This window comes from Topomyia yanbarensis, chromosome 3 (genome assembly GCF_030247195.1).
Source record: "Topomyia yanbarensis strain Yona2022 chromosome 3, ASM3024719v1, whole genome shotgun sequence".
Lineage (NCBI taxonomy): Eukaryota > Metazoa > Arthropoda > Insecta > Diptera > Culicidae > Topomyia > Topomyia yanbarensis.
The window spans coordinates 11,985,573-12,007,967 of record NC_080672.1 but is presented as its reverse complement, the minus strand read 5'-3'; the positions used below and the strand labels follow the sequence as shown (position 1 = coordinate 12,007,967).

At 42.1% G+C, this 22,395-nt stretch overlaps 1 protein-coding gene across 3 annotated transcripts in view; it reads right to left on the bottom strand.

The window, feature by feature from the left end:
* The window catches only part of LOC131693011 (uncharacterized), a 48,956-nt gene continuing 26,561 nt past the window's right edge, over window positions 1-22,395 (bottom strand). For all 3 annotated transcript variants that reach the window (XM_058980454.1, XM_058980456.1, XM_058980455.1), the window contains exons 5-7: window positions 13,558-20,213; window positions 13,316-13,492; window positions 1-1,479 (exon numbers count right to left, since the gene is read on the bottom strand). In XM_058980454.1, coding sequence (XP_058836437.1) covers window positions 13,488-13,492; window positions 13,558-20,213 — 6,661 coding nt within the window. In that variant the 3' untranslated portion in view covers window positions 1-1,479; window positions 13,316-13,487. The remainder of the gene's footprint in view (window positions 1,480-13,315; window positions 13,493-13,557; window positions 20,214-22,395) is intronic.

Genomic DNA, 22,395 nt, shown 5'->3' with positions numbered 1-22,395 from the left:
TTTTTATTACATTTCACTTGTAGTAGTTCTAGTGTTTGATTCGGATTAGTGTACTAATAATCCTTACGCTAAAGGTTCTTAAATTTCTCCTCATTTATATAATCTATTTGTACTATTTTACACCATGTTTCTTGTTGTTGTTTGATTTGTTGTTATAATATAGTATCGCCTTATTTACAAAGTAGAGCTTTTATACTTTACATAAGTAGGTTTAGTGGCGTTGTGCAACTGCTACCTCCTCCACTGCCGGTAGACTGAGACCTGTACACCTATTTACAAATGAATTCGAATGATTAAAATTTGTTTTTCACAAACGGGTGGGTTTTGAGAGAATGTTTGCGATTTTAGCACACATTTCCATATGTCTCGTCACTGGTTGGGGGGCACCGGGGCTGAGCATGAAGGAACAGGGAAAAGGAAAGTTGTTTCTTTTAAACAAGGACTGGAAATAAATTTTGTTTCAGTATTTTTACACTGCAGTCATTTGCTGTTAGAGCATACTATCCTCTTTCTTTCTCGCTCTCTCTTTGGACTTCTACTCTATCATGTACAAAATACACAGCTTCACAACTTTCGTTATCAGTCTTCACGATTCAGATTTTTTTGTTTTTGCTCGAACTATTTACAATATAGGGGAAGTGGGAATAGGACAAAGTAAGGGTGTTTGGAGCATTCGATAAATTGTTTGTTTACATCACTTAGTGTGGTGGTCGTTACAAGTGAAAACAACCTGCAATTTCTGTGTGTTAGGAACAGACGAAAAAATGCTTTTATATTTTCTACTCAATAAACTATAAGTTGTAACTACTACATATTATGTGCAAACAATATTGTTCACATCGGAGAACGGGCTGGGAAAACATAACATTCATTGACGTCTCAATCTTAAAATCTGTACAGCAGCATTGTCTACGCTTTTGAAGAGTTATATTGTATTTACAGAATAGCTAAATTCACAGGTTTAGTTATGGAGTAATGGAAAGGATGACGGTGTTTATTCATTTATACGGTACTATCTTGAAGAAACTATTTACAAAATGGTAAGGTTGCGCTTAACATGGGTTTGTGTTATCGGTTTTTAATTCTACACTTGATATACAAAGAAAAAATTACACCTGCATTTACTACCGCTTCTGTTACGTCTGGCCCTGCCTGCTTCTACAGGAAGTAGGTTTCCATCCAGCTGCTCCGTTCGACCATCACAATCATAACACATTCGCTTGCTTCCGTTGCTTTTTAACATAATCCGATTGCGACTACCAGCGTCGTCCAGATTTTGATTGCTTGCCTTGGTTTTGTTAGGTTGTTGACTATTGTATTTACATTTGAGAGTTGTCACAATTCGAAGTTTTTTGTTTTCGGGTTACAATCAGTCCCTCCGGTTCGGCATCAATTGGTTTCGCGGGACGGTTAATTTTCTTTTTAGTTTTTCATCACGTATACCACACCACACGTGCGTAACCATCTCCGGTCGAGGTGCTGCAACGGAAACAACAAGATTTTATGTGTTTGCTGCAGGTCTATCAAACCATTAAAGGGAGCACGTCGTTTGGCATAAGTTCGTTTGGCATAAGTTCATTTGGCATAATGTTCATTTGGCATAATTTGAAATATACATTGAAATCTGTTATATTTAATGTTGACGCCTAATGAACCTATGCCAAATGATCATTATGCCAAATGAAAGCATGTGTCACCTGCTGTTATGCCAAATGAACATTACGCCAAATGAACTTATGCCAAATGAACTTATGCCAAATGAACTTATGCCAAACGACGTGCTCCCCCATTAAAATATCTTGGTTGTACGACTGACTTTCCTCCGAAAACCATTCCCCAGAAACTAAAACACCGAAATTTTTTCCCCAGAAAGAACCATTCTCCAGAATACCATTCCGTCGAAAGTACCAATTACCAGAAAACCTTTTCCCAGAAAGTATTTTTGCCCAGAAAACCGTTACCCAGAGTGAACAAATACCCAGAAGTTCAAACCCCAGAAAAAAAAACCATTTCCCAGAAATTGAGGTATTTTAACTGAAGATGACTTATTTATTAGTATTAATATTCAGGTTTGGTTTTGTAATATATGCGCTATTGATAAAATGGTATCATTTAATGTTGTACCATCTCCCTGGTCGGCAATTAGAACTTCTGTTAATTTTTTGTCTCTCCTGCATGTCCTGCCTCTTTGAATGCATTCACAAGTTTAGAGATCGTCGGGTTCGGGTTTTTGGACCCGAAACCCGGACCCGAGCCGAGCCCGGTGGATTTCGGGTCGGGTTCGGGTTCTGTAAACTTAAGCTTCTCGGGTTCGGGTTTTCAAATTTGAAATTCTCAGGTTCGGGTCGTTTTGAACTTTCGGGCTTGGGTCGGGTTCGGGTTTTTCAAATTACAAATTATCGGGTTTTGAACAAAACAACCCAACCATTTCATGACACTGTTTGCGTCTATACACAAAACGCAGTCTTTTTTGTAGTAGTGAATTATACTTCGTGATACGAATGGATGACACATATACCCGTACCAAATGTTAGCACCTCTGAATCGCTAGAATTCGTCGTATTTTCTGGTACTCAAATATTGTATTTTGCATAAAATTCCGTCTCTTCAGATTCGCAAACTGCCTGAATTATTTAATTTTTTAAACAAACATTTATGAGAGAGCATTCAACAATACGTGTTTCACATCTAAAATCTTTTTGCGATTTATTTTTCATGATAATTAGTAATAAACCAAATCAACAGGAATTTATCGGAAAATATCGGTTCAACTTTCTATAATGGAATATAAATTTCTACAGGTAGGTACTTTAAAACCGATACTTAGGCCCTAGCGACTTTTTCTCTACGTAAACGGTTTTATGGGGTACATTCGTACCCCAGAGCTAAAATCGCTCTAATATGTCTAATTTTTATTAAATTTATAATTAAATTGGATAGTTTTTTTCTAAAATTATTCGTAAAGTAACCTGTTTAAAAACATTCGTGTTTTGACTATTTAACTATGTAATATTTCATTTTGTATAGAACAAGTCTTTAGCCGTTATGTGTCCGACGCGGTACTCGGGTACCTTTTTGCTAGTATTCCGTTGGCATCCGGCGGGTTGAAGTATGTCAACCAAGAATTGATCCACTGGGTTCCTGTTCCCATGTCGTAGGAGGCGACTGAAAACAGGAGTCCTCAAGTCAAGGTGTTACTCCGTGCCGAGGACTGAATGACTGGCAGGACTAAAATATGCCAGTCGCGCACGGAGTGTCGTGGGTCTTACCCTTGCTGTGTTATGCGAATCTCTGACACAGTGGACGTTCGTTTCTTTGCAAATCGTGGGATTCAAATGGTGTTCATATCCCTAATACCCATTTCGGGGTTCGCTATATGCGATTATAAGCCAACGTGTTTGGTATCTTCTAGTTGCTGTACAACAAGTGCTGATGATGAAATGTGTAGTGCTGTAATGGAATATGGTTAGAGTAGCACAAATTAATCTTCAGCATAAACGTACAGCAACTATGAATCTATCTCGCCTTCTGCAGGAAGGGAAAGCTTCCATAGCTTTGGTTCAAGAACCGTATTTCCATAAAGGAAACTTCTATGTTGGAAAGCTACTTAACCCCGTCTTCGTAGCTTGCAACAAAAATGGCATGACAAATCCACGTGAAATGCCTCGTGCATGTATACTTGCGAATATTGCAATTGACGCTTGTCTTATATCGGACCTCACAACTCGTGATATTTGTACTGTCATGGTAAATATGACTATTGACAACATAAACAAGAAATACGTCTATTGTTCGGTATATATGCCGCATAATGAACCATCACCTTCTGATGATTTCAAAAGGGTTGTATCATACTGTGGCAGAAATGGGTTTTCGTCTCATAATCGGCAGTGATGCAAATTCCCACCACATAATTTGGGGCAGCTCTAATATCAATTTGAGAGGCACCGAATTGATGGAATACTTAAGTAGTACAAATCTGCACATTCTTAAGGACATGCTCAACAGAGTCACAAGGTGGCAGCTAAAATGGCTGCCGTCGTTTCTGCTTCTTCTTTTTATTTCATCGTCAAAATAAAAACATTGCATTGGCGCGCAAGACAAAATCGTTTGTAACTTAAATGTCTTCTCTCAGATTGCTTAGAAATTGTATCACTGTATGTAAGCATGTTAGCACATGTAGATGAAAAGATTTTCTTCACGGAATTTTTATTCGTTTGGAAAATTTGTACTTTTTTATTTTCCCAAACAAATCAAACACGTGGTACAAAAATCAGTCAGCTGATTGCTGAACGATACGCTTGTAGGATACGGTATAGGACGTTCTAGTCACACACAGATGCTAAACGTAACCCGAACATATCCGAGCATAACCGAACCTTTGTTGTGATTTTGGCATCGCTTCACCTCAATGCAGGAAACCGCCCAACTTTTGCACGAGCTGGCAGAGAAGAGGTGTTAGATGTAACTCTCTGCTCTGACAGTATTACGCATGAGTTGACAAACTGGCTCGTGCCAAACGAGCTCGAACCGTCGTTATCTGATAATAAGCACATCGTCTTTGATCATTTAAACGTCTCGCTAGATATCGTCACCTATCGTAATCCCAAATCTACGAACTGGGACCTCTACGAAGAGGGCTTGGCGACGAGGTTTCATGGGTATCTTCCGACGATTGAATCTCCAAGTGATTTGGATGAGGTCGTGGATAAAGCAAGCTCACTCATAGTAGCAGCATACCAAGAGGCTTGTCCGCTTCGAGTTATGCGTGCTTCTAGAGGAACACCTTGATGGAATACCGAACTTGTTCGACTCAAAATAGTTATGTAGGAGAGCTTGGAATCGCAGACGCAGGGACGGGTCGAAGTCTTTCGAAATCGAAAGACTTTCATGTCAGTTCCATTAGAAATGCTAATGGTGAATACTCGTCTGACGAAGATGTAGTACTCAACTGTCTTTTTGACACACACACTTTCCAGGTTGTACGGAGCCATCGCTGACGACTGCCTCTGAGTTCTTTTCAGGCAGTTCTGATTCTTGGGCATTTGCTCGTAGAATTGTGACAACCGAATCGATCAAATGGGCGATTGAAAGTTATGCTCCGTATAAGTCTCCGGGAAAGGACGGAATTATTCCAGCTCTACTACAAAAAGGATATGAACACTTCAAGCATATTTTGAAAAAGGTTCTTACTTGCAGTCTTGCAACAGGATACATTCCATTAGCGTGGCGGGAAATAACTGTCAAATTCATTCCCAAAGGTGACCGCGTCACTTATGAGGAGGCAAAGAGCTTTAGACCGATCAGTCTGACCTCCTTCCTTCTGAAATCAGTGGAACGTTTAATCGACCACTACATTCGGGATGGTTGCTTGGGCGAGCACCCGCTACATGCAATGCAACATGCATATCAGCGGGGGAAGTCTACTACCACCCTGTTACACAATGTTGTCTACAACATTGAAAAAGCTTTTTCGCAAAAGCAATCAAGTTTAGGAGTTTTTCTCGATATTGAAGGTGCTTTTGACAACGTGTCTTTCGAATCCATTTTGGAAGCAGCACGAGATCATGGAGTACCTTCATATATCACGAACTGGATACACGCAATGCTTAGCAACCGACATCTGTGCTCATCGTTAAGACAAGTAGAGACGAGGAAACTGAGTGTCTGCGGATGTCCTCAAGGTGGTGTGCTGTCACCACTTCTATGGAACCTTGTCGCCGATAGCTTGTTGAGAAAACTAAATGAGCTTGGGTTTCCGACGTATGGTTTCGCCGATGATTATCATATAATGATCACCGGTATTTACATTAACACATTTTTTGATTTGATGCAACAAGCCTTATGTGTTGTTGAGCGGTGGTGTCTTCATGTTGGACTATCAGTTAATCCAAATAAAACCTCAATGGTGCTATTCACACAACGAAGGATTACAACCGGAGCTCGTCCATTGCAGTTTTTTGACTCTGAAATTATTGTCGAAGACCAAGTTAAGTACGTGGGGTAATTCTCGACTCAAAACTTAATTGGACAGCTCACATCGATTTCAGGATCAAGAAAGCTTGCATGGCCTTTGGCCAATGTAGACGGGCTTTCGGCAAATCTTGGGGACTCAAACCCAAGTACATTCAGTGGATCTACACAACAATTGTTAGACCAATACTGGCATACGGGTGCCTTGTTTGGTGGCAGAAGGGAGAAGTCATGACAATCCAATCAAAGTTAAACCATCTTCAGAGGATGGTCTTGATGGCGATGACTGGTGCGTTCTCGACAACACCTACTGCTGCTCTCGAGGCACTCTTGAACATAAAACCACTACATGTGTTTCTGAAACAAGAAGCACTTTCTTGTGCATACCGTCTTAAGGTTACTGGGCTCTGGAACAGTAACCCAATAGATCGTGTAACTAGCCACACAAGACTGTGGCCCCAAATGGTTACTTGGGATGAATATAAACTTGCTCCCATGTAGTTTTCCTTCTAAAACTTTCAATGTGAGAATTCCTCTTCGTGAGGAATGGCTGTCTGGCTGGATGGAGTGACAACTTGAAGAATACGTAGTTTGTTATACGGACGGTTCTTTGCTGGAGGGCCGAGCCGGTGCTGGTGTTTATTGTCATGAGATGAGATTAAACCAGTCCCATTCGCTTGGTAGATACTGTACCGTATTCCAAGCAGAAATCTTTGCGATTCTGTGTGGCGTACAATCCGCACTTCAACAGGGAATTTGCGGTAAAAGAATCTATTTTTGCTCTGACAGTCAGGCTGCCCTGAAAGCACTTAGTTCGGCAGATTCGAGATCGAAATTAGTAATCGCATGTCGAACTCAAATCGAAGAACTTAGCATTTCAAATGCTATCTACCTTCTATGGGTACCCGGTCATTCCGGTATTACTGGAAATGAATGGGCGGACGAATTGGCTAGAGCTGGCACTGCGACTGATTTCGTTGGTCCAGAACCAGTTCTACCACTGTCAATAAGTTGGATAAAGCACAAGATTCGCTCTTGGGCTGCATTCGAACATGCCAACCATTGGCGTAGCTTGCAAACTTGCGTTCAAACAAAGGCTTTTCCGCCGGATGTGAGTCCGAAAATGTCAAGAAATTTGTTGCATTTTTCCAAGCACAACTGCAGTATTCTGGTCAGGGCCCTGACTGGACATTGCAAACTCAATTCTCACATGGCTACTATTCAGCGCGCTGAGTATTATTCATGTGATCTTTGTGAATCCGATTACGGATCATCATATCATTTGATATGCAATTGCGCATCCGGATTTTTGGTTCTCCATACATAGATGAACCTGTGTACAGAGAGCTGAAATTTAAGGATATGCTTTTGTTCCTAACCCAGGGTGGTAATAAGCTAGTTTTTTTAGCCGTATTTGAATGACAATATCTCTTCGGGGGTGTTGTCGTTCTGTTATCTCAATATCCCCTCGGGGGTGTTGATATATCCGCTCACTGTTTGAGTAGAGGTTCTAAATCCCTCCGGGGGTTGGAAGTTTTATTCCTGCTGTTGTAGCACCTGCAGATCGTTCAGCATCACTCCGGGGGTGCAGAATGCTGTTTTAATTGTTCCGTGTCGTTGTTTTCCTTACCCCTAACCTTACCACTTCCCCAATCCTTCCCATCAGGAAAATGGTGAAAAGATGATTCTTGGCACGGCACAAATCTCCGATCAACATGGAGAACGTGCCATTTGAGCCAGACGCTACTGATTCTCGATTTTAGGTTTCAACTAATGTAATTCGCATATTTTATCCATAGCTGGAAATTGAAACTTTGTGACATCCTGAAACTTCACTAAGTTAAGCTTTTGGGTTTATAATATTGTTGATATAGTAAGGGGCGGAGTGAGAAGGGGCTCCTGATTTTTTTTACTACGTAAAAGCCGACGTGGGTACCCGGGTACCCGCAAAACTGAAATGCCAATAACTAAGATAATTTCCAAACCGATTTTGATACTTCTTGGTGTTTTGGATTTGGGAACTCATCCACTTTTAAACTTGGTTGAAATGAATCAGGTTACATCATTAGGTTCCCGGGAATCCGGAGTTCTGGAAGCATGTTCCAGTGCTGGGACTCTATTTGTGAATTTCAACCGAATACTAGCAATATGGGTATCAAAATTCTTGGAATTGCATCAATAGGCTATATATCGTGGTTTTAGAACCATTTGGTAATTTGACCACGGAACGGACATTCCGGAGCAGGTTTCCGTGGGGCCTTGAATGGGCATTCCATTCCAATTCCATTTTTCAAACTACCATTGGGTACCCTAGTACTGCCATACCCTAGTACTGGAACATTACTCCGGAAAATCCGGATTACCAAGAACCAGATCCATTCATCTGGTTCCATTTTACAGAATCAAAAAGTGGACAAGTTCTTGAATCCAACATATCTAAAAGTGTCCATATCGGTTAAAGGAAACCATAGTCATGGGCATTTCAATTTGTGGGTACCCAGGTACACTCGTTGGCCTGTTAAAGGTGTTTTTTTTTGTTGGACACATAACGGTTAAAAAGCGTCAGAATTCCCGTTTTTCTTCATATTGCTATAACTCCGGTAGTTTCAAATCGATTTTGACCATTTATAAATTTCCTTTTGAACATTTTTTTCAAAAACCGATCACAGGGTTGATACGGAAGACGACAAAATAAAAACGCGCCAAATCTACGCAAGATTTGACGCGGTTCTCAAAACAAATACATTCCAATTTCTATAAATCTTTTAACCCTTAAAGGCGCAAACCAATTTTTTTCAAATTTTCTGAAAATTGTCACACAGCTTTAATGCGTTCTTCTGATAATTCTGAGATGGTTTTCGTAATGTTGTTTTAAAACAACATTGCGCATTTAAGGGTTAAAACTTGCAATGGTTTTTATTTGAAAATTATAGGAAACTTCTCATGTATTGTCCACCGTCTTTTAGTACTAGGCAAAACATATCGTGGCTTGGTACCTAAAAATATTCCTAGCTTTGAGAGTTATTTTGAAATATTGCAACGCAAAATATTTTCGACGCAATGTCATAATTGTTAAAACGTGTAATTTGGATAGAATCTGACACCCGTTTGATTTCGATATGTCGTTATTGAGAATGCAAACCACATTCGTTCGAAAAAAACGATTCGCCGTAATCCAAAATAAGGCTGATTAACAAAGATAATATGCACAGCAATATATGGGCGACGAAAATTCTGGTTACCTTCTTCATATCGCACCATCTGACATGCTTCTCATTCGACTAGCGGACGATGAATGAAGCACTTAGCACAAATATACATGCATGAGACCTATATAACTTCCCAATTTTCGATTAGGTCTCGGTAGGGATTTATTACTGGGAATTTGTCACATTTTGCAATATACACGCTTGAATTACATTCACATAAAATGTGTTTGTGCAAATGAGATCGTGGTACATCGAGCGCTTATTGTGTGACCGAGACACATGTGTGGCAGATTTTCAATTAATTAATCCAATGTTTCGAGTGGGCTCCGCCAGAACTAACAAATATCGGTTTTTTCGCGTCTCTTTCGGATTTTTTTTGCGCTACCCATAGAAGTCATACATACTTCGAAAATTAATACAATATTGGTGACTATTTTCCCAAGTGATTGGTGCAAATTAATGTGATTCCGTTCAGTACAATGAAAGTTACTAACGTTCAAAAACTGTTCCTTCGATTTTTTTTCCCGAATTTTTAAAAGGGGCCGATATATTGAAAGGACGACTTATCTTAGACACGACCAAAGAATATGAAAAAACTTGGATCAGAGTCCCTAAAAGTTACTAGTAATTATAGTATTCTTTTTAATAAATGCATGGTTCTTGTAAACTCAGTTGACTGCAGCTGTTTTGATTGATTGCGCAGGAATCCGTACACTTCAAACACATAGTCAACATTAACCTTTCGGAAGTCGCGCTAGTGCACTGAGTACACGCTGCTTTGAAATTCTAGCGAAATCGTCTTAGCGCATCAGCGGCTGCTCGATCAGTGGGCTTTTTACGCGACTTCCGGAGGGTTAACCAACTTCCACCTATGAGTAGTTTAGAGGTTGTAACCCAAGCTATTGTGCTCCGATCTTGATAAAATTTTGCGATTTTTTTATAGTATGTGCATAGTATAGTGAATACCAAGTCTCGGAATGGAACCGTATAGTAATTAAGTAACCCATCCAATGTCTCGAGCATAAAACAGTGGCCTGAATCCAGCCGGCTCGATCAGGTGCTGATGAAACTCGATGGATGTGTTTTGATTGATCCTATGCGATAACCAATTCCAAAAAAAAATTCACCGATTGGATCAGGAAAAAAATATGATTTGGCAAGGGACCTGTTCCTGTGGCAAGAAAACCAGCGTTTTCGTGATCATTATGTTTGGACAAACTTACCCAGCTGCCATAACAGCAAGGATGTGCTACAACGATACAACAATGGAGTTCAGTTCACCCCAAAAGAGCACAATGCACCAAATTGTCCGCAGCTCTATCCAAAAGAGAAGTATTGGACGATAATAAAGCGCAATCTTCAGTGACATTAGTCGAATGAAGAATTGGTGGAATCCGCGCCGTGACTGCAGAAGATGAGCGCCGAATGAAGACCGACAGCAATAGAAAAGTACGTGAATTTGTTCGAAATAACGACAAGGGGTTTTGTTTCAGATGTTTTTGCGAAATAAATTATTACCTTTGCTTCATCCTAAGAAAATTATTCGACTGAAAGAATGGTTAAGCAAATACATGCATTTGAAAATGCAACATTTCTAAGAATCTAGCCTTCATTTTCTGGTTGGTTGCCATGAAAATCGAAGTCTTTTAGCTACAGTTGCAGATTCCCTGCCAGATCAACAATTTACCGGCAACATTATCCGCAAAAACAAACTTGGGGACATCTCAGCGAACCCTGACAATATAAAACTTCTGTTTCTATTAGAAATCCAATTAGATACACGTTTCATCGTCCAAAAGGATGGATCCGTTTGATTTGGTCAGCACCTGAACATACAGCTTTCCAACCCCCATTTTTAACGTGCTGCTTTGCTTTGCGATCCGATTCTGAAACTTTTCCGAATGCCCATATTTCGAACTGTGCAATACATAGTTTGTTGAACACAACAACGTTCGACGCCTTGATTACACCTTTCGGGAAACAGACGTTCCTTGAAATGTTTCAGTACTGCACAGATGGTGGTATTTTGCTATTTCCAATTCCCGTGCAATCCTCGTACCCGACTCTGTCGTGATTTCATTACTTCTGGTCAGAACTAATTTGGTTCTTTTTCTATCGCGTGTCAACTGGAGTAAACACCAACTTTGTCAAAAAGTTATGCACAGGATTGCAACTTTGTGAACGGATTGTTGTCAAAAGCTTCTGTTACCGACCTCTAGAATCACTTCCACGGTCAAAAAGCGCTTTTAAATATGCAGAGCTTTATAGTTGAAACCAAATGAAAAGAAAACGCAGAACATTCGATGATGGATGGCAATTTATGTAGCAGATCAATCAATGACCTGTCATCAACCCGTATGCCCGGTTTATTCGAACATAGGAATTGACTCCTTCTTTTAAACATGAGCAGCTCTTTGAATATGTATGCCAAATAGCCCTCGGAATGAAACTTGTTATCTACTCGTCTGACCGGTTTTCTCAAACATTGGTGTTGATTCATTCTTTCCAGCACACTATGGAATAGCTGTGAAAAAAAGTTGGATAAAATAGGAAAAACATAGTCGAACTATCATATTAAACTTAAATTAAATATTATTTTTTATAACATCCTTCGATGTTTGTTGCATCTTGCACCATCGAAATTTCAGGGGGGTCCTCTACTCTCGAGGCCTAAAATTGAGGTGTTTTTTGGGAATAATTTGCGAAAGATCTACTGAATGGGAATAAAATTTTGCAAATCGTGCTCGGCCCAGCATAGCGGTATGATGAACAATGAAAAAATATTGAAATCGGACCAATAGCTCTATGAGACTCGACAGCTAAAAACACTACTTTCGGGAAAACGCGCTTTTTTTCGTCTTCAAAAGTGAAATTCGAAAGCCAAAACATGTATCTTTGTAATAAAAAACATAATTAAAATCTATTCACTCCCTAACAGTTTATTCCAAAAAAAAAAATGTTACATTTCTTCCAAAAACTGGCCGTATGCAACAGTTTTTAATACATTGAAACTATGCAATCAATGAAGTATTATTAAGTTAGAAAACGTTGTTAATGATCTATGCTAAGTACTCTGTTGTTGAAAGTATCGAGTTATTATGGCGTTACATTTGGATCGTTTTGAAATTTGCACAGTGTATTCAGAATTCCTATCTGCAGCGACGTACGTAGGATTTTAGATTTTCTTGGCATAGTTTTTTTTTAATTTGCGTCGATTTTAATGAATTTTATAGCGCTTTTTCATTAACAAGTGCGACATTTCGCAAAATCCTACGTCGCTTGCCATTGTACCAAGAAATCGAAAAAATTTAGTTTTTAGCTCTAGGCAGCCAAAGCTTTGTGCTCAATCATCAACCGTCAATAACACGCAATGCGTACGAGGATTACATGTCTATGAAACTCAAATGCATTATAGAGTTTTAGAATATTTCCGCCGTTAATTTTTTTTTGCTTTCTAGCTCGCACTAAACTCGCAAGGCAACACAAGTTTTATCATAGAAATTTGCTACAAAGAACAACTGAAATAGTGAGTTTTCCTTGATTTTTGAGCTCCTTTACAGCTATACTGCGGTATATGTACCTAGAGTTGGATGCTCCAAAAGTAATCAATGGCATCTATAGCAGCCGAAATTAGCAATTGCGCCAATATTGCTACATGCGGAGCAAGCGGTTTTAAATGCAAAAATTGGTTCAAATCCAATTATAATATTTTTTCTACCAAATAGGAATTGAAAGCTTTCATTTAACATATAATCATCACCTGTAGATCTTTCCATCTTTTTGAATGCGTTTAAATTTAAGCACAATGCGTAAATATTAAAAAATACTGTGAATAGCGAACTTATAACAAGTATTTAAGTACACATGATCTAAATGTAATGAATTGTTTATTGAGACAACAAGAACAAAATTCTTCGGCAAAATAATTTTCTGGGTTTTGATACTTTCTGCGGAACAGTTTTCTGTGTTCTGGTTTTTTGTGGGTGAAAGTTTTCTGGGCTTTGGTACTTTCTGGGAATCAGTTTTCTGGAAATTAGTACTTTCTGGAATATGTGTTTCTGGGGAAAAAGCTTCGACATTTTTTCTTCTGGGGAATGGTTTTCGGGGGAATGTTATACAATCAAATCTCTTACCTCCAGCATTTGTCGCTGACTGCAGTCAACTGTGCGAACTGGCTAGTTCATGGTTAGTGAACTCGCATCTTTCGATCATTGTCAGTTAGGCACAGTTTGGTCATCCGGCAAATAGTGTCCAGATTCTTGTTTCCGCCTCTTCACTCAAAGAGCGATCTAGCGAACGTGGGGCTTACACTGAAAACAGGAAAACAATAGTCATTAGTAGGAATCGGTCATTTTTGTGGCAATATTTAACTCACCCGCATCTCCTGTTGAACTTGGTTCCCCAGAACCGGACACAGTAAGCGAAATGGAGGTCGTCAATGATTCGTTATTAGGTGAACTATTCCCGCTTTTCCCGCGAATACTATCCTCTTCCTCCTCCTCCTCCTCCTCCTCTTCGGATTTACTCAACTCCAGTTCAAGTTCAAGGTTTAATTCTTTACAAATCGAACTGCTAACGTCGCTGCTTTCCACGCTGCTACTGATCAGATTACTTCCCGTGCAACCGTCGCGACTGTTACTTCCACTCGACGAAGCAGACGACGTTGAGGTTGCAATCGCTGGAATACCATCCGAGGAAGAAGAAGCCATCGTTGTCGTAGTCGTCGCTGTGCAGGTTTGCATCTTCCGTTGGCGATACTCGTTAATCGATAGCTTCCGCTTGGGGGTGATCGGAGCAGGTGGTTCCGGTACCGTCAATGCCGGGTTTAGTCGCGGATCGGAGCTAGCGGTTTTGGTGAAAATTTTCGGGTAACTTGTATTGTTGGACCCACCGAGGGTGGATAGGTTATCGGTTACTTTCGCAGTACTCGTGCCTAGGGTCGACGATGATAGGACGGTACTACTTGGTGTACTATTACTGCGCTCAAGTCCGAGTATTGATCCAGACAGTGAGGAGAAACTTGTCGGACGGGAACTGGAGAAACCCTTCTCTAGCAGAGTACTGATTTCAGTGGAAGGTCGATACTGATAGATGCTGCTTCCTACGCCGGAAGATCCCGTCGTGATGGACGATTTTGGGTAGTCAAGGAAGGACGAACTGCTGGAACGATAGCTTCCTAGCGTGGATAGTGGTTCAGAGCCGACCGAAAGTGATGAGAGGAGGTTTCGAGCAGCGGTCGACTGGTAAGTGCTCGGTGGATTATAGCTGATCGGTGGAATATCCGATCGAAGGGTAGAAAAACTTCTCTCCTCTGTCGTTGATTCCCTAAAAGATCCTGTTGCTGAAAGCCACGATGAATGAGAGTATGATCTAACCAGGGTAGGTATTGCAGAGACCGGTTCTTCTTCCGTCGTATGTACGGTTACTGGGATATTTGATGAATCTAGACTTACTGCGAGCGCTTCCTCTTCAACCATTGTTCCTTCATCCGGTGTCTCTACTTGCTCGAATTCCACAAACGTTGATGGAGGCGGCGATGCCAGAGGAGAATCAGCGAATGAATGTTTACTTCTCAATTGCCTTTTCAAACGTGGTTTACCCTCGCCAATGTCTTCTCGACTAAAGCTTTTGGTCTTTTTGTTTCTGGAAATTAAATTCATTATATTCTCCGAGTGGAACGAAGCGATCACTTTCTGCAAATCTTCCAGTTCATTTTCGTCCCTATTTTTCCCCAGTCCGGCTACAGGTCGAAGATTTTCATTGCCGTTCAGCGCACTTGCTTCAACCGTTTTGGTCTGTAACGAGAGCGATGATACTTCCACGGGTGCTGGTGAAGGTGGCCTGTTCTGATGTTCCTCTATCGATTCATCTCCTTGCGATTCAAATAGATCGCTTTCGTCATTTGTAACTGTATCCCCACTAGTGTCCATTGGTTCCATCTCTTGCTCAACTACCACTTCACTCATTACCACTTGCTCTTCCTGAACCACAAACGTCGTTGGTTCTTTTTCAACTACCTCCTCCTGCACAATGGCACACTCTCCCCCTACTTCCAATTCAACAGGAACTTCATTCTGTACCGCATCAGCAACTGCTAGCAATTCATTCGAATAGCTAACAGTTTCTTCCTTGTCCACTAAATTTGAACTAGCTTCCTGCGCAACCTCGACCGGTATCTGTTCCGTATAAAGCATTGGAACCTGCTGATCGGCAGTCAATTTCGGCGGAGATTGTTCTTCGTCGATGTCGGAATTGCAACCACTTTCGGTACTAACGAACGAACTCTTCTCCGGTGTCTCTGCCACCGAGCAACTGCTTTGTGAGTCTGCAGGTGACGATGGCTGGAATTTAGCCGGACTTCCGATGTACTTTTGGCTACCCTTGCTGCGGGTAATACTTCTTATCGGCGTACTCGACGAAGACACATCCGGGGTGAGCGTCTGATGGTAGGAGCCCGAGTAGCTCATATCTAGTCGAGCGTGCTGTTGCGTCACCGGTGCTAGGGTAGGCCGCAATTCTGGCGGAATGAGAGAAGCAGGTACTATTGCCGCTACAGCCGATGGTGCCGGTACTGGCAATGGCTCATAGCTATGATTCAACGGCCGAATTTCAAACGAGTCTTGAGGGATCAACTGGTGATTTTGAGTTTGTACTAGTATAGGCGAAGGGGCTATGACCGGATGCGAAATTGTTGTGATCGCTGGTACCGGAAGTGGATCCGGATCGGTAAAGTGCAATGGTGTTAGAGCTTGCGCGATGGGAAAATTTTTATACGGTTGAATCCTGGCTTGGTGCGATACTCGTACCGGAGCAGTTCTAGACAGATCCATGGCTTGTTTTTCGTCGATAATCATATGAGAACGCGTTGAATACGCCAGGGGAGGCGGACCAGAGTTGGACCAGTACAAACTAGTTTCATGATAGGTTTGCTTCGGACTGTTCGCCGCTGACTGAGATTGTTGTTGTTGTTGATGTTGTTGAGCTTGACCGGCAAAGTCAATCTTCTGGGCGGATTGAAACGATTGGGGAGGTTGCGTTTGTATCTGCGATTGTGGTTCATCATCCGATTGTCGAATGACACGTCGTTTCTTCAGTGGTGTCGTAAATCCGTTTGGGGGAGGCGATGAGTTCGAGGCATGCATCAGCTCATCCGTTTCTTCCGATATTGCTTGCCGTAACCAACGCTTTTTAACGGAGGCACTTTCCGAAACATTTCCTCCACCGGTCGGTGTTTGACAGTTTGAGCTGCTGACAGTTGCTTTGTCTTCCCACTTGTGCCCACTGATGTCGTCAGATTGTGGCGAATTTTGAGCGATAAATTCCTCCACCTTTTTCGCCACAACGCAGATGCTCGGTTCTCCAACATCCACACCAAGTGGGGTAGCAATTCCTTCGTCCACCATCACCCGTCGATAATCGAGTGATTTTTCCTCGCTTAGGTAACCCGAATCATGATCCGGTGTGATCCTTCGATTCGGCATCAACGGTAAATCTCCACTTGTCTGACCGCTCAACCATTCTCGACTCATACTTTTCTTAGTTTTCGCCTTCTGGGGAAACTTGAAGTCTTGCTCCGTCGGAGTCGTACTGGAGGCCTGCTCCAACGGACCTACAGCGGCTTCAATCAACATACAGGCAGAACTGAGGGGTGGCAAATCAGCTATACCCGATTGGCTTAGTGGCAATTCACTTTCTTCGTTGTTGTTGTTGTTCGTCAAAGCAGTAGTGCCGGTAGGATCATCAGCAGGAATCGGCTTCACATCATCACCAAAAAAAGACATCGGTTCTGATTGTTCCGTTGAAAGCGATGGAGTTTGCTGTAACTCAACGGTTTCGCTGTCGTGCGATCGCTTATTGCTCTGTTCTGAGGTTTTCGTTCTCGCGTGAAGACCCTTCTTCGTTGAAGATTTCGTCGATTTGGACACTTTTTTCTTGCGACTCTGATTGGGGGACCCAAAGTGTTGACTCAACGATTTACTTTTCTTTTTCTTACGCTTTTGCGAACTGATCGGTGATTGCTTTTTAGCTGAACCGGTCCCGACAACCGCTGGTACTCCACCGCCTTCGTCCGGGGTAGAAGAAGATACACTTCTACGCTTACCCTCTTTGCGCTGCTCTTTCAGTTCCTGCTTTCGTTGCTGCGATTGCTCCATCTTTTCAAACGCCTTCACAATTGCTTCCATCTTACGCTCTTCGCGAGTAAGCTTCCTCGAGGGTTTCTTTTCCTCTTTTACTGTTTCGTTGTCTTTCGGGAAACTACAGCTCTTCTTCTTACTGCCACTGTTTGTCTGGGTATGCGAGGAGGAATTCGGGGAGCTATTGGTACTATTACTACTGTTCTTTTCCACCGGTTCGGACGCAACAGGCGTCGTTGCGGTAGTCGTCGATTGGGACTTAACAGGGGAATTTGTTGCGCTACCCGATAAACTTGTATTACTTACGGCTACCAGTGGAACAATCTCTTCTTTGCTATCATCCATATCACTGGGTGCCGGAGAAGGTTCCCTCTTTGGCGATAGCAATTCGCTAGGTTCATCTTTCGGCACTATTTGAGAAGTTTCCACGACTGATTCTATTTTTACTTCTTCCTCTTCTTTGACCTTAACACATTCGACTGGTGGAATGACTGGTGCAACAGAACGTTGCGGAGATAGCAAAAGTGGTTCCTGTTTGATTTCCAGCTTAGGAGGAGTGAACTCAACTTTCACCGGTGACTGTGGTTGCGGTGATGATACTGCCGATTCACGCATAGCTGCCAGTGGAGGTGCATGCATGTCTTGTGGTTGGTGTTGCTGGTAGTGTGAGTGAAACAGTTCACTTTTTAGCGTTTCCGCGCTAAGCAATCGCTGGACGATCGGAACTGGCGGAGGTGGAGGTGGAGATAGCATGCAGACTGGTGCTGGTGATTTGGCCAGTTCTTGCTTGACCGGACTAACAGTTGGTGATTTTATTTTGATCTTTAAGATATCTTCCATGATTTGCTGTTGATGGTAGTGCTGCTGATGCTGGATCACCTCCATTCGCGGTTGCTCCTCTGACAATGGTGAATGCTGCACAAGGGGGTTGCTCGGGGCAACTGGTGAATTTTGATGTTCTTGAGGAACGTGAATCATTGTTTTACTCGGTGAAGGCATCGTAGGGATTACCAACGGCGGTGGGCCACTCAAATTTAGAGGGGGTGATTTGAGTGGAGATTTGATTTCCGTATAGTACCCTGGCCGGTTGGTCATTCCCATCACAGGACTCATTGGAGGTGGAGTTTGCGGGTGCACTGGGTAATTGTTTTGCTGAGAAATCATCATACTTGTCGGCTGGTGCGTAGGAGAAGGACTATACATGTAAACCGGTTGCGACTGCACCATCGAAGGATTACCCAGTGACAATGGCTGCGGTTGTTTGTGTTGTTGTTGTAGTTGCTGATGTTGTTGCATTTGATGTTGTTGCTGCATCTGCTGCTGCTGCTGTTGCTGCTGCTGTTGGTGAATAAAATGCAACGCAGTCTGCTGAGATATTAGATGCGGCGGCATTTGAGGGAACTGAGATTGTTGTAATGGTGACAGAGGTGGTTGTTGCCCCATTACCGGTGGCTGCGACAATGGTGACTGAGGAGGTTGCTGCTGCTGATGATGCTGAGCATAAAGCATCATTTCATTCGCACTATCACCACTCGAAGAAACTGATCTCAGCCGAGCTTCAGCATTTGAACTTGTAGATCTACTGTTACGTTTCTTCGCTGGTTTCTTGTCACCATCGCCTAAAGCACCATTATTTTTCTTGTTCTTTACCGGTTTGCTCGGTCCGGTAGAGCTAACCGCTCCTGGTCCACCCTGAAGCATTCCACTATTGTTTGGAAGGGGACAAACAGTGCCAGCAGCTGCCGTTACTGGGAACAACCCTTCACTCAACTGTGCAGAATACTGACATTCTTTGATCAAACCGCATGCGCACAAATTCGTAACTGTAGTATGTGTCAAGATGACGATTCCACCTACCCTCTGAATTAACTGGTCATCATGCTTGATCGTGATCTCAGTGTTCGCTTTGATGTTCGTCGTCGAAACAATGTACAAGTGCACAACACCTTTTTCAACATTGTGCAATATCTCCGCATTTGGTCGACAAGACCTTCGGATGAATCTGGCGTCGTTGCCGTAAGTCCGCGTATCAACGCACAACTCCATTCCACCGGTTGTTAACTGGTACAGGAACAAGAAAGGACCAGCATTCTTGTTATTAGCCAACTTTCCATTTGCGGCCATGTTAAATAGCGACTGCAGTGGTTTATGCTGAGAAGAAAGCATGTACTTTCCACGTATTTCAATGATCGGCGCCTTTGGCTCAATGTCTCCGGTGCTGATGAGAATTTTTCCCCCAGCATGCGGAACAGTTGTGCATTTTTGCTGCAAGTTTATCACCGTGTTGGCCTGGATCAAACGATCCGTATTCAGCAGAGGATTCTGTGTTTGCATCTTACCGAAAGCTTGCAGCCGTGCACGCAATTCCGGCGAGTAGTGGTTTGTAATGGCACGCTCATAGTTGTCGATCCAGGTTCGGATCATGTTGGTCATTTTCTCTGCGTTTGGTTCGTTTGATTTGACTTTCTTTTTCGATGGCTTTTTAAGTTCTTTTCGCTTTCCGTTGACACGATTCAATGCACTTTCACCGGATTTCTTGCTACTTTTCTTAGTCATCGAACCGTCAGTTGCCTTCTTCTTTGCACTGCTACCGGATTTATTCTTTTTCGATCCGGCTACAGCCTTTCCGGTTGTGTACTGGTTGGCACCTTTTCCACCGGAACTGGACACAACTCCGACGGATGCATTGACCAGGTTGGAACTACTTACGGAGGAATCGGCTAGTGGCAGTTGGAGATTATTATTGGCAAGGAACAGCGACTGTTCCTTGCGTTTCTCCAGTTGCAGCAAACGAGCACGGTTTTTGTCCACGGGCCTGGGCTGGCACATTTCACAGTTGTACTCGTCCGGGATGTTTAGTCGATCAATGCCCATACAGTCAACATGTTGCCAGGCGCTGTAGCGATGAAAAAAGGGATGTAAATTTGAGTTATAGTTTAAAATGTCTTATCAATACTGGGAAAGGTTAAGGGGCATCCGGTACTGGAGAACTGTGTCAGTCATGGAAACCGAAACCCACGTCAAAATGGATTTCAGGCAGGTTTTCACATAATTTTTATCTGTTTACAGCAGAGGCGATACCCCTAGCAAATTAAACTTTGCTTTCGACAAAAAAATCATCCGGAAACTTATGATCTAGCAAGGAATTCACAGCTGCGGATTCGAAACAAAAATTTTAACCACCGACAGAATGATGAACTCAAAGAGTGCCAGGAGAAATGTATAATACCTTTCAATAACTCACGGAAATCCAGTGCAGTTGGGTCTGGGTCATTTAGCATAAAGTCATATGGCATAAGGCCAATTAGCATACCAGTTATTGGGCATAATGGTAATAATTTTAAGAATTTATCACTCAAAAGGTCATTTGGCATGATTATTTTTGTCTCCACGGTAACGGTCATTTGGCATATTTTTAGGAAATGATCACACTGAAAATGATCTTGTCATAATATTCTTATCTTCAAGGGAACAACCACAATTCCAAACTTCACGAGAAGCAAGGTCATTTGGCATAATTTTGAACCTAACCTCTACTTATATTCAGAAAACACTTAATTAGATAAAGGTCATTTGGCATGGTCATTGACAGTTATTATTTTTCTTACTTTTTAACGACATTCAATTTAGAGATTACTAAGTATAACGTTGCGTAACGCACATTCGAGAGAATAGAACATTCCTAGTTACGACTTCAACGAGTGAAATCTTATTTCATCAAGTCCCTCGTTGTCCACTAAACCGTGATTTATAATTAGTGTATCTAATTAAATATAAAACTATGTAGGAAAAGTTACTCAAGCGAGAGCAAGGATGTGAAATATACGGATTGGAAAACTATAAGTGGCAGGGTCGTTAGAAAAAGACTTCAAATCTCTCTTTGCTGGGGAGGTTCCGATGGTCCCACACCAACAACCGCCGGAGGGACATCGGTGGGGGCCGGAAATTTCCCGGACGGGGTCAGTGTGAATAGGCTTGTTTGTTGATGTGGGTGTTTTTTGTGTTGTTGTTGGATTGTGTTTAGATGTTTTAGTCAGAGATATCGATTTCTGGGTTTTGGTAAAGTGCCTTTTAATTTAATGGTACGCATCTTCGGTGAGTGTTGGGGTGTAGGTCCTTTTTTCCTATGCCGCTCCGAGTTCCTTGTGGTTGTCTGGTTTTAATAGAGGGCTTCTGGATTTGGCGCGCTGGTTATGTTCCTGGTACTTTTTGGATCATTGTTGCGTCTGTTCCCGAGGGTTTTGTATGCTGTTGGCTTGTGTTGTGGATCAGGAGAAACAGTGATTTGGAGCGCAGCCATAAGTCCCTAACTTCCTCGTTCATTGTTGGATATTATTTCGCCTGAGCAAGGCTATTGCGCGGTCGTGATCGTCTGGAATTGCGTTTAAACGCTTGGCAGGAGGATGTTACTATCGGGAAGGGTATAATGTTGTAAGTTTTTATCTCCTTCTCAAAGACACAAGTCCCTAGTTGCAAAGCAGCCGTTGCAGTTGACGCACTTGCTTGGGCGCAGTTGATGCAAAGGGATGAATCTGTGTTTGCCGTTGATAGAATTGAGCGATTCGTTGTAACTCGCTTAACGTTGTAAAGCTCGACTCTTACCAGCAGAAGACAAAAAATTTGTCCGCAGACCGCAAGATTTAAGTCGGTTTTCAATGACCATACCACTTTTAGTTTTCTGATCTGTATATTTCACATCCTTGGTCTCACTTGAGTACTATAGTTCGAAATTTTTCATAACTTTCCCTGATCTCTAGCTAATTGAATGTCGTTAAACAGTAAAAAAGATAATGTGACTACATATTAGTTTTTTTACCCCTTTTTGGGCAGCTAGGGCTGTGGGTGGTGGCAAGCGGGTTTCATACATCCTTGACCTGACGGACGAAGCTATGGTGCCTTGAACACGGGCATCGCAGATCCAAGGCCATCATTGAAATGATAAGGTCTGCGTTTGAGATTCACTTCCCGCAGTTGTCAGCCGAATATCTGTAATTGTTGCGTGTGACTTTGTATTATGAGTCTAATTGTGGTTCCTGTGGTGGTGTGTGCATGGAAGGTGTGAATTTTAGCGTTCGAGT